General features: G+C 39.1%; 2 protein-coding genes across 2 annotated transcripts; one reads left to right on the top strand and one right to left on the bottom strand.

Moving 5' to 3' along the window:
• Positions 1 to 1,933: 1,933 nt before the first annotated feature.
• LOC109479913 (caspase-8-like) lies at positions 1,934 to 7,958 on the bottom strand. Its single transcript, XM_019781974.1, has 7 exons — positions 7,843 to 7,958; positions 7,097 to 7,481; positions 6,040 to 6,139; positions 5,039 to 5,174; positions 4,317 to 4,508; positions 2,961 to 3,299; positions 1,934 to 2,717 (listed from the first exon to the last, which is right to left on the bottom strand). The coding sequence occupies exons 1-7, from the start codon at positions 7,847 to 7,849 to the stop codon at positions 2,032 to 2,034; spliced, it is 1,845 nt and encodes a 614-aa protein (XP_019637533.1). The 5' UTR covers positions 7,850 to 7,958; the 3' UTR covers positions 1,934 to 2,031.
• A 379-nt stretch (positions 7,959 to 8,337) lies between these two features.
• LOC109479873 (NADH dehydrogenase [ubiquinone] 1 beta subcomplex subunit 3-like) lies at positions 8,338 to 10,604 on the top strand. The gene is made up of 2 exons (XM_019781915.1): positions 8,338 to 8,575; positions 9,813 to 10,604. Exons 1-2 carry the CDS (start codon positions 8,442 to 8,444, stop codon positions 9,958 to 9,960), a joined length of 282 nt encoding a protein of 93 aa, XP_019637474.1. The 5' UTR covers positions 8,338 to 8,441; the 3' UTR covers positions 9,961 to 10,604.
• Positions 10,605 to 13,006: the final 2,402 nt, after the last annotated feature.

Below are 13,006 nucleotides of genomic sequence, written 5' to 3' on the forward strand. Positions count from 1 at the left end.
AAAAATAAAAAAACCGATCTAGGCATTCTATTATAGCCCCAAATGCTACGATAGGAGGTATGAAGTCAACACAAAAGGCTGGTTCAAAATTTAAACAATGAATTTTGAACTTTTAATGATACCACTGCATTGAAAGATGGAATAACCGTAACGACTAGGAAGAAAAGGACTGTTTTCAACTGTTCAGGGCAAAATATGAGCATTTTGCAGTTGATTCTGAAATTTTTTTTTTTTTTACAAATCAGGAAAAAATGAAGAGGCGAATCCAAGAACCAACAAATTAAATTGGTGTGGCCTTATGTTAGAACTTTTTCCAAACTAATACATTCACTTATAAAATAACATACTAGTTTGCCGAAATATTCAGAAGCAAAAACATTCCAATGCCAGATTGTAAGATACTATCAATAATAGAATTTTCGCTTAGCACAAAAAATTATTATATACTATTTCTGTATTGGCTTTGCAATTTTTTCCACCATTTTTTTCTGGCTATTGGTTGTTACCATGTAGCAAATTAAACTAGTATTATTGTTTAAACACATCAATAATTACATACAGTTTGTACATTTTAATCATTGGATAAATGATGTAAATGGGACTTTTGCGAAAAAAAAAACAATAGATGTACGTGCCATAGTAATGTACATTTACACAAATGTAAACGTCAGTAAAATAATAGTGGCAATTGTCCATGTTAGTATAATTGCAAGTAGAGTGCAGATATTTGAAGTTATGTGTCATATGCAATGACATCTATGATTTGATGCTGTGTTTGGTAAATTCAAAGTCAAGTATATGTCATTGAGCTTGTGGAAATTTTTAAAAGGCTCTGCCCCTAAGGCATCGCCAAAAAATGGTGAAGTCTATGCACTCAATTCACACCTATTCAATATATAGAGTTGTGGATTTTCCTTTAAGTAGGTATTCCATGTGCATGTGTTGTCAGATATCATTGGCTGTCTGGTTTTCTTTTAGCCAATCAGCTGTCAGGATACATTTTTGATATACTCACATTCATGTGAGGCTGTGATTGGTCAAAGTCAGTACCATGATTGTAAGCCATTTGTCCAGATATGAGCTGTGTATTTCTTGCATTTGTCTTTTTGAAAACTCTCACAACTACGAATATTTACAAATAAGCACAGCATGATATTCAAACTAACATTATGCATCATCTTTTACAGAATATGTGATTTTCTAGAAATCTATGCAAATTTGGAAAATGTCATAATAACTAATTATTCTTACATTAAATGTTTGTATGTACAATCATACCGGGGCATGCATGGTAGCAATAAATGTTTGGTGTGTACATTGAGTTGTGGTTCATGTTTGTGTAAAATATGACAATTATTATGATAATTGTTTGCACCCCTAGCTACCCATAATGCCATACATTGCCCAGAATTAGTTCTATACTGGTTCACTGGAACTAGTTCCAGACTTGTAAAAATGTTTGGGTTCAAGTCCCCCCCCCCCAAAAAAAAACTGAAGGTTTGGAACTGGATTTACCAACAAAGGCATGTCCAGTTTTGTTCTAAGCCACCTGAAATCTTCAATAGTCAAACATTTGCACAGCAAAATGAAGAAAACATTGCCATTGATATGAGCATCATCAAGTGTCAGCCTCCGTAAATCATGTGGCCACAGTTTAGCCCAGACGTGCCCCGCAAACAACATATCTTCAAACAAACAACAACAACAAAAAAAGATTCTGGTTCTGAATCAACTCAAATATGCTCATATTTTGCCCCCCAACAGTTGAGGGAAGTCCTTTTCTTCCTAGTTGTTACAGGTTTTCCATCTATCAATGCAGTACAGTGTAGTTTAATTGAAAGATCAAAATTCATTGTTCAAATATTAACCCTGGCTTTTGTGTTGACTTCATGGCTCCCATTGTAGCATTTGAGGCTATAATAGAATGCTTAGGCCTGTTTCAATTTTTTTTCACCCTGCTGCTTCATTTTTTTTCTGAAAAAGTCTGAGAACCAACAAATTAAATTGGTATGGCTTTAAGCCAGTTTTCACTTACACAGCAGTATTTACCGTTGAGGCACGTGGAACAACCTGTGGTTTTCTGGTGTCACGGAGGAAAGAAAAGAAAATCTTTTTCCTCAAAGTGGCTACCGGTGCCGGGCTTTGCTTAAACTCCCCTCCCCCTTTCCTAGCGATGGCCTTCCCCACTTCTTCATTGACCTTGATGAGGATACTCAGAAGGTCGTGCCTGTCCCCCATGTTGTCAAGCGTTTCTACAAGTTTGGTGATGAACCACGAGCCCTGGGTTTTACTACGGTAGGAAACGTAACCTGGAATTGTGGAGTAACTCAGCAGAAAGTCGGCTTCATTAGGGATGGTTTCTTGGAACCCTTCAAGACCTGGGGCTTGACCAGCATCAACCCTGATGTCGCTAATGCCAGGCTGTTCGTCCCTTCCCTGACAAGCCTGGATGAAGAACAGTTTTGGTTTTCCACCGAGGGATGGACACTTGGTAGACTTGATTTCTTCGGCCAAGTCACGGATACTGACTGGAACACTGTCAGAGCCGTACACCTGGCCCTGACTGCCGTGTGACAGGATGCACGCAGCGAAGCAGTCGAAGTTGGAGTGGTCTGCGTACCGTACTTGGTTGAAGAGGTCAATGAGTTGATTGTGTGTGATGTTCTCTCGCGTCTCAACCTCAAACCCCAGTTTGTTGAAGATGAAGATCAAATTATCTGAAAGAAACCATAATTATGATATTAAAGATGAAATAAATGTTCTTTTTTATTTCACTTACCACTACAGTAACAGTACTTTACATCATGACTTATTGTTGCACTTAAACATTTTTCATGTCTCAACAGAAATATGTTAGGAACTTTAGGAACCTTCTGCAAAGTGTCATTGGATGTGTTTTGTTGATCTGGAGAGAAAAGCGATCTCAAAACTAGCACGTCTCTACACACAATCTTTCATACCTCTGTCCACATTTGTTCCCTCCCGATTTTCCAGCCTCTGTCGGCTGTTCGGCAGACGGGGGTCGTGAAAGAACTGTAGGTTGTTGACGATGACAGCCAGACCGCGAGGGTTGCGGTCCATCCTGTAACACGGCATCTCTTCCCGCTGACGTGCTCTCTCCTCTTGTAGCCTCAGTTCCAGTTCTCGCTGTATGGTAGCCTGGAGATCAGCCGGTGCAGGGCCCAGCCCAGCAGGCGGTTCTTGTGGTTGTTCTGGTGGCTGCTGCCCTGCCACTCTGGCTGTCTGCTGGACCTGACTGCCAGGCACTCTGCCAGCCTGCTGCATCATCTGTTGGTATCCTGAATACAAATAAAGTGATGGAACTTTTAAATATTTTCAACACTAACAGAAATCACTTTTTTGTTAGAATACAAAGCTTAAGATTATCAAATGTCATACGTTTTAGCAAAACCTTTTAAAACATTTTTTAAAAGCAAGTACACTATAGTAACATTAAAACATTCCTCTCAAAAACTTAATGTGGTGTACCACAGGGATCCATTCTTGGCCCCTTTTATTTTTGTCCATAGGAAACAGAGGGTGTTGTGCAGGCCCCATCATGTTCTGTGTCATAGCCACCAGGTTAGCTTCCTGGTTGTGTGGAGTTTGCTGTGGTGTACCACAAGGATCCATTCTCTGCCCCTTTTTTTACTCATGCTCATAGGAAACAAATGTGAGGAGCAAACTAAACCATACCTTGTTGTGCAGGCCCCATCATGTTCTGTGTCAGAGCTACCAGGTTAGCTTCCTGGTTGTGTGGAGTCTGCTGTGGTGTACCACAAGGATCCATTCTCTGCCCCCTTTTTATTTATGTTCAAAGGAAACAGAAGGAAGGAGCAAACTAAACCATACCTTGTTGTGCAGGCCACATCATGTTCTGTGTCATAGCCACCAGGTTAGCTTCCTGGTTGTGTGGATTCTGCTGTGGTGTACCACAAGGATCCATTCTCTGCCCCTTTTAATTTATGTTCATAGGAAACAGAAAGAAGGGGCAAACTAAACCATACCTTGTTGTGCAGGCCCCATCATGTTCTGTGTCATAACCACCAGGTTATTATTATTAGCTTCCTGGTTGTGTGGAGTCTGCTGTGGTGTACCACAAGGATCCATTCTCTGCCCCTCTCTTATTTATGTTCAAGGGAAAGGAGCAAACTAAATCATACCTTGTGCAGGACCCATCATATTATGTGTCATGGCCACCAGGTTAGCTTCCTGGTTGTGAGGAGTCTGCTGTGGTGTACCACAAGGATCCATTTTCTGACCCTTTTTCATTTATATTCGTAGGAAACAAAAGGGAGGAGCAAACTAAACCATACCTTGTTGTGCAGGCCCCATCATGTTTTGTGTCATGGCTACTAGGTTAGCTTCCTGGTTGTCTGGCCTCAGCTGTGGTGGCTGAAATGGTTCTGGAACCGGTGGTCCATGCTGGGGTGTCTTGTCCATCGGTGGTGGGGGAAAGCCATCATCAGGGGAGCCCTTCGAATTCCTACCCCTGGATGATATGCTGGCTGTTGTACATAAAGATGTCAACATATTAGGTAAGAAAATCTCAAGAACTGTGAATGGTTCTAATATTTCAACTTCTGAAACTGAAAATCTTGTTTGCTGCCATTTAAAGCATTTATCATTTTTATTTTCTTATCAAAACATGATGGATAAATGGTATGGATGGTATTGAAGCAAACTGATTTAATTAGGACATTTCTGAAAGTTATTTTATCAAGTACTATTTACATTTACATAATGGGAGACAGTGAGTGAGTGATTTACATGCATGGTGTCACATGTATATGTAAAACACAAATTATAGTAAATACATAACTTTGTAAAGGGCTCCAACTATCACAATAAGTGCATGTGCAGCCATCAACAACTTCATGAATTAATAATTCTTAAATGAGATATTTTAAACAGCAAGAAGCTTTGTGCTGTTGTCAGCACTACCAGTACATGTGTATTAGTATTATGTGTAGTTGATGAACAAAATACAATTTGAATTTACTAAGGTTTTTGAATCATAAATGATATTATATATTACCCTCATAGTTCTGGATGATGTCCTTGAGGTCTGGTCTCTCCTGTGTCTGTAGGAGTTCATGTAACACATGGACGTTGTCACTGGTCAGTTTCATGCCTTGTTCCAGGGCGATGGCCAGGGACAGGAAATTATCTACCTGAAATTTTTAGATAGATACAAATATAAAGGAAGCAGAAAGGCATGTCACAAAATACCACACCAATTTGATTTCTTGGTTAACGGATTTTTCTAGAAAAATAATGGAGCGGGTGGGCAAAAAAATAAAATTAAAATAAAAACAGGCCTAGGCATCCTATTATGGCCCCAAAGCCATGGAGTCAACACACCAGGCTGGTTCAAAATTTAATTTAGAACTTTTAATGATACCACTGCATTGAAAGATGGAATAACTGTAACAACTAGGAAGAAAAGAACTGTTTTCAACTGTTCAGAGCAAAATATGAGCATTTTGCAGTTGATTCTGGATTAAATTTTTTTTTTTTTTGCAAATCAGAAAAAAATGAAGCGGGCGCATCCGTTAACCAAGAAATTAAATTGATGTGGCCTAATACAGATAGTACAAAGATAGAATCTTTATTTTACTTTGTCAATAAGGCCACACCAATTTGATTTGTTGGTTCTTAGATTTTTTCTGAGAAAAAAAATAAAACGACAGGGCATACATGTATAAAAAAATAACCTATAGGTGTCTTTTTTAATATAATAGACCCAAATGCTATGATAGGAGCCATGAAGTCAACATACCAGGCTGGTTTGTAATTCAAACAATGAATTTTAATCAAACCACTGCATTGATAGATGGAAAAACTGTAACAATGAGCATTTTGGAGTTGATTCAGAGTCTTAAATGTTGTTTTTTTTGCAAGTCAGAAAAGAATGAAGCGGGTGAATCCGTGAAGCAACAAATTAAATTGGTACAGCCTAATTTTCAGAAAAAATAGAGAACTAAGAAATAATACCTACAAGAAAATGTACAATTGTAAGTAATGATAGATATTTACCGATTCCAGCTTGTTTCTTGAGATGTAGGCTGCAGCCATAAACTTCATGTCATCAAAGTCACGACTGGTCAGTTCCTCTGACACTTCCAACAACATCACTCTGTAACATTATTATAAACATGTGAGATAGGTTTATTCATAGGATATAGGGGTATTGTTTTACACCACCAAAGTATTGTTTTACACCACCAAACTTGTTCTACCTGGCTTACGTTTCCGTGTCTATCAGAAACCTTCCTCAAGAGATTTTGACTGGAGTTCTGCTTCTCGCCACTATATGTAGCCGCTAGCTGGTTTGTTACGCCGAAAGGCGGTTATACCGGCTATACAGATACAGATACAGATGTAGCCAATGTAGGTGACGATTTTGGGGCGAGAATGGTCCCCTCTATCCTACACCCTTACCAACCTGATGAAACTATTTTCAGTAGATTTACTCATGTACATGGTCTTGCATATGTGGTGGGCCCCCTTGTTTGTTTTGATGTAAGCAAATGTAGCAGATGTCTCTGACAGCAAAGGACCAATGCAGTTCGAAGATTTCTTCTTATTTTTAGTATACAAAAATTACATTCTTTGGCCACAGCAAGTAAATTTTATGGATGACATCCTCCACAGACTCCAAATCTAATGCGAGCAGGCGAAAAAAAAACAAGGTGGGCCCAAAAAAACAAGGTTGCTACATTTTAAAAATTTGACTCAATCATTTGTACAAATGGTTTTGATTCAGTGAGAACATCACATACCGGTATACACAGCCAACATCACATATCACTGCATCAAGTAAGAAACAAAACATTAAATCAAGCCTTTTCTTGTTTCCTCTCTTCATAGTTATCTGCCATCCACCTTCCAGCATGGCAACAGATATCATTGCCCATTTTTGGCATGTTGACCACTGTCAGAAGGCAACAAAATTTCTTTTTTTTTCAAAATCAGGTAAAAATTAATGCGCGCGCTGATGTCATCCATAAAAATTACTTGCTGTGGCCTTACACACAACTTAATTGTGAAACCAGCTTTCAGATGGTTTGATTCTTTTTCTCCTTGTGCTTACCTGAATGGATTCAACTGTGCCCTGCCACGTTCTATCTCCCGTGACACCTGGTCTGGGTGCCAGGCCAGCTTCCTTAGAAGATCTGCTCTCTGTATCCTGTACAGCAGCTCGGTTAAGAACATCAAGTTGTTGGAGCCAAGCAGCCCCTTATTCTCAAGTTGTCTGAACACATCCAGGGATCCTTTGGCGTTCTCAAGCTTGAAGGCAGGGATAAAATCTCTGCATAGGAACTTTAAGGAGGCAATGTCGGATGATGTAAGGTCATCGTCAATGTCCTTCAGGGCTCTTCTGAAGTTGAAGTTCGGGTCAATTGCATCATTCGCCAAACCGTAGCTCGGTAATGCAGCCATCTTGGATTCTGTCGAATTCTTTTGCAGGATCAAACCTAAAAATCAGTAAAAACAACTTGTTGCTTTAAACACATGGTGGCAAAAGCTGTGTCAGGAAGTTTTTAACTTGTTTATGGAAGTTTAATGAAATTTATATGCTGTCCCTAGTATATGAAACTGAAAGCATGAAACCATAATCTTTGATTCTCTCCACTGTTTAAGTATCATTATAGCTCCTGCACTCAGATAGTAGTTAGCAGAATCTTCACAAAAATAACTTTTAGCAAGTTAATAGCAGGAACTATTGTATGTAAACATATGTAGAGGAAAATGAGTTTGAAAAATTTACATATAACAGTCTTGCTTTGACCACAACAATAATACAAAAATTGCCAAAACTACGTAGAAAATGATTACCTTTCATATTTCCCCGTCTCCTGAAATTTATAACTAAGTTTGGTGGATATGTAGTCGCAAGATGCTAAGACTAAGAGAATCATAGTCCCATGATCCTAGTGCAGTCTTCAACTGTGTACGAATGTGAAAGCGTATGAGACGAGGAACTATTAGAAAGGGGAATTTACTTACCACACCCTCCATAACCAAAGTTTGCGCAGTTTCTATAGACTGTTGGAAATCCCCAATGTTAGTTGCGCACTCAAAGCGAAACTTGAGTAAGGGGAACTCCCCTTTTCTTTTGTCTGACACTTACTTCCGGGTTGAGCTCATAGGGGTTATAGGTCACCTGCGGTCTTACACTTTTCATTTTTTTTGTCCATAAATGGCACATTTAGGGATAGATGTTCACAGAAAGGTGTGTAATACACATCACAGTGGTATGAATTTCTTAATTTTTTATTTTTTGGGGGAAAATTTAAAAATTTTCTCAATCTCGTTCCCAGCTTTGGGAACGAGATTTTGTCAGGGCACCGCCATCTTGGTTTGGAAGGTCGTGAAAAAAGCACCTTGAAGAAAAATAGTTTTTGCCTGAAAAGGCTGGTGTTGGAATTGCCAAGATGGGTGGAGACGGCCATGGTCCTCCTAAGGAGCTCAAGATACCAGACTGGCGGGTGTACAAGATCGAAGGGACGCCGCTAGAAGACGTGCAGAGAAGGTTACACGCGAAAGGACTGCATGACCCTTGGCTCAGGTAACATAATTTTTTCGTGTAACATTTATATTATGATATAAATTTTACGGCGATGTGCGTATGTTGGTGACATTTTAAAACATAATTTTTTCTTGTGAGAACATGACAGCTGCTACTGTTAACTGCACTCTTCAGTCTTCTAGAACTACTGTAATTCCTGACTTTTTCACTGTACTGTTATGTTCACTGTTTTCACTGTCACTTCTGTACCTTGAACTTATCATTACACCTAAAAAAATGATTCCTGCACACCTGTGCACCGTGAATATATAGTTCCTTGAACATGTCCGTTTTCTCAGACCGTGAACTTTTGCTACCGTGAACATAAAGTGAATTAGTACAGTATCTTACTACTAGTATAAGAAGAAGGGGGAGGGGGGCAGTGCAGTGCAACTTATAAGTTCTACTGGTTATCCCTCACACTTTCAACTTTACTACAAAGTTATAATTTGTGTACCGTTGTTTTGAGATTTTTTGGGGAAAATATAGCATGCCTTAGTTAATGTAGAATTCAGAGAAATGTGTGGTGGCATCATTGTGTCATATTTTAATGGGTTTTATTTATGATGATTATTGTTACAGGATATAACAGTTAACATTAAGATTCAAAAAGGGAGACTTTTGTTTGAAAAAGCTCTATATAAATACAAATCTGTTTATTAGAAATTTCACTCAGAATTATTTACAAACAAATTGTGAATTATGGCTAAAAGGGCCAAACGTTCTTGCCAACACTGAGTAAATTGGGACTTAGGCCACAGCAAGTAAATTTTATGGATGACATCCTCCGCAGACTCCAAATCTAATGCGAGCGGGGAAAAAAAACAAGATTCCTACATTTTAAAATTTTGACTCAGTCATTGTACAAATGGTTTTGATTTAGTGGGAACATCACATATACACAGCCAACATCAAACATCACTGCATTAAAGTAAGAAACAAAACATTAAATCAGAGCCTTTTATTGTGTCCTCTCTTCATAGTTATCTGTATTCACGTTCCGACATGGCAAAAGACATTTGCCCATTTTTGGCATGTTGACCAATGACCACTGTCAGAGGGAACAAAATTTCTGAAAATTAATGCACGCGCAGATGTCATCCATAAAAATTACTTGCTGTGGCCTTACCCAAATTCGGCCGATTACTCAGTGTTGAAAGTTTTGCCCATTTTGCCATAATGAAGTATACCAACACAGATTAACTTTCATGCTAAAATTGTGAATTGTTTTCCTTAGGAATGAAGCCTGGAGGTTCACCCATTTACCCAGAATCACCTTCCCCATGATTGCGTTCCGCGGCTTCAAGTACGGATTCGCCGCATTCGTGGTCGCTCTGGCGGTGGAGAAGGCTTTCTTCAGAAGTGACGACCACGGACACCATTAACGAACTCCATCCATCCCAAGTTTACGATGATCAACAACACCCCTATTCTGGCAGTGGATTGGTCAAGAATGCTCCAGATCTCAAGAGAAAACCAGGACTGTTCTATTCCAATCTAGGGGTGTTCTGCAGCTGGGAACTTGTGTCTTTGTAGTAACAACCAGTGATAAGAGTGACTGATGACCACATTCGTCTGTATTTTCCTTTGATGGTACATCAAAACATTTTAATAACACATATGGTATGATACACTGATCAATGATCAACAACACCCCTATTCTGGCAGTGGACTGGTCAAGAATGCTCCAGATATCAAGAGAAAACCAGGACTGTTCTATTCCAATCTAGGGGTGTTCTGCAGATGGGAACTCATGTCTTTGTAGTTACAACTGGTGATTAGATCATCTTATGACAACATTCAACTGTATTTTCTGTATTATCATACATAAAAGATTATTGGCATTCTGGTCTGTACCTCTAGTATCCAAATTGTTGTGACTCTCACTGTTAGAGTTTGCTACAAAGAAAAGTACATGTATATGTAAAGTAAATGATTATAAGATTAAGAAAGAGTGTGCTCAGTCATTTGTTAGCATACATGTACGTGTGTGAATATTGAAAAGAAATCTTGTAAGCTGCTGCAGGTCACTGCAGTAAATAAAGCTTTATGGAAAACCAAGTCTCATTTTGCTTGTTCTTTATTTGTATGTACTATGAATGATCAAGGAGGTTCAACCTCCTTGCTATAATACACACACACTTTATACAAATATATGATTGTACAGTCTGTACAAGCCACAGTAGAAACATCAGTAGTAATCAAAGTTATCAGTAACTTACTGCTGTGCACTAGGAAGTCCTGCCAGCCTGCATTGTCTATGTCAGACACTAGGGGGCATAGCTGCACCCTTTGTTAACCACCTGTGCAAGGTTGTGTCAGTACATGGCACTGTGTTAAGGCATACACTTCATATATGGTTTTGAATCGTTATCCCTGAAATTGCAGGACTTATCAAAATTCGATCATCAGATGATCTTTTACAAGGAGTGAATGAACCAAGTTTTGAAAAACTTTGGTATCTTTTAAGCGATCTTTTTGCTGTTGGTCACCTCAATCAATTTCATGTTTAATACTATAGTACTATGTTTATGAGTGGGTTTTGCATATGTACATCAACTACAGCAACTTTTTAGCATAAAATAATGAGAGAAAAACCATTGCACGTTTTCATGAGCTGATTTAAAATAGAATAAGTGAAGGCACTGTGAATGTTTTACTTTCCCGTTCAAAGTATGGACAATCAAAGTATGAAACATTCTAAAATTTATTATATAATTTTCATGCTTCAATGCAGAAACTTTCAAATACTAGTATACAAGTTACCAATCAGATACATTTTAAAAGTAGTGGCTTGGTAATCCGTAACCTGGTGACGAAAACAAGTAAATATGTACGGTGGCCCGTAAGTACAGCCCTACGTGTCTGCGCGAATACCTTCCACGTCTGCGCGAATACCTTCCACGACTGCACGAATACCTTCCACGTCTGCACGAATACCTTTATTACGGTTTAATACGGTTATGTTTAGACGAAGAAGGTATTCGCGCAGACGTGGAAGGTATTCGTGCAGACGTGGAAGGTATTCGCGCAGACGAGGAAGTCTTTCTGTGCAGACGAGGGAGGTATTCGCGCAGATGTGGAAGGTATTCGTGCAGACGTGAAAGGTATTCACGCAGATGTGGAAGGTATTCGCGCAGACGAGGAAGGTATCCGCGCAGACATGGAAGGTATTCGCACAGACACGCAGGGCTGTACTTACGGGCCACCGTAAAATATGCATCTCTGGACCTGCATCACGATTAGAATTTTTATCATAATCATAGATATTAATGTTATTCAAATAGCTAGCTTCAGACAATTAACTCCACTAGTTACGTAAGACCAATCCTAGGTTGTTTGTCACACTGCATTGCGGATAAACAACCAAAGAAGCCTGACACAAAATTTCAGAAGAACAACAACCTGTGCACGAGATCCTGTCAAACAAAGTGTCAACTGAAGCAATTCTGACTACTTGGAAGGTATGTACCTGCGCGTGAATGAACAGTAAATTAAAGGTAAATTTATTGTAGGTGGTTTGTCACTGGCCTACGCCCATAGACTAGGCTGGCAATCGAATTTTAATTTTCAATGTAGATGTGACGGTGGAAGATTGGTTGTTTCTTGGTAGATAGCTGTCAGAAAATGTTAAAAAATTTCCATCTTATTTTCTTGGAAATTTGGTTGATTTTAACGTGGGGAACAGGGGATGCCGGGCCATGACAGTTTTATTTATTTATTTGATGACTATTGGTACAATTTTTGCTGGAACTAGAACTACAGATAAACCATAATGACACTGCTGAGCCACAGTCTGTTCAACTGTTCATAAATAATTTTTACGACCATTTTGCCATCACAAAACTTTACAAAATGAACACGGTAACACATCTTATCGGTTTACATTTATCAGGAGATGTTCTATACTTGCAGCAGAGTGCACATATATATATTAAAGCAACACAGTCCTATAAGCTTAATGACATTTCAGAAATATGATTATTTTATTTTATTCACATGGATTTTTGAGCATTGGATAGGAAGCACTTGTTGTGCTTATGTAAATCCGCTGCTCATAAAACATAATACAAATGTTCCTGAAGATATATGATTCCTTATCTTCTTAAGAAAAGTGTACAATTTGCGACTCTTCTGCTGATTTCCTTGCCTGGGAGGTCCAAACAGGATCAAAAGCAGGGGTATAATATCAATATTCAAGCAGCAAGCCTCAGACAATTAACAGGTACATAACAACTGGCAACAGGGGCCCCGCCGGATAGTTTACGGGCTGTTTTCTGTATTTTCGGGCGCGGCTGACGTGACGGATAGGGGCGCGGGTTTTTCATCACCGGGAGTTATCATCAACACGGGTCCCAGCGAGAAATGTAAAATACGCCGTAACCTAATGGTGATAACACCGGCAGTACCCCTCCCTGTGCCCGACAGTCC

This window comes from Branchiostoma belcheri, unplaced genomic scaffold (assembly GCF_001625305.1).
Source record: "Branchiostoma belcheri isolate BF01 breed outbred unplaced genomic scaffold, Haploidv18h27 scaffold107, whole genome shotgun sequence".
Classification (NCBI taxonomy): domain Eukaryota; kingdom Metazoa; phylum Chordata; class Leptocardii; order Amphioxiformes; family Branchiostomatidae; genus Branchiostoma; species Branchiostoma belcheri.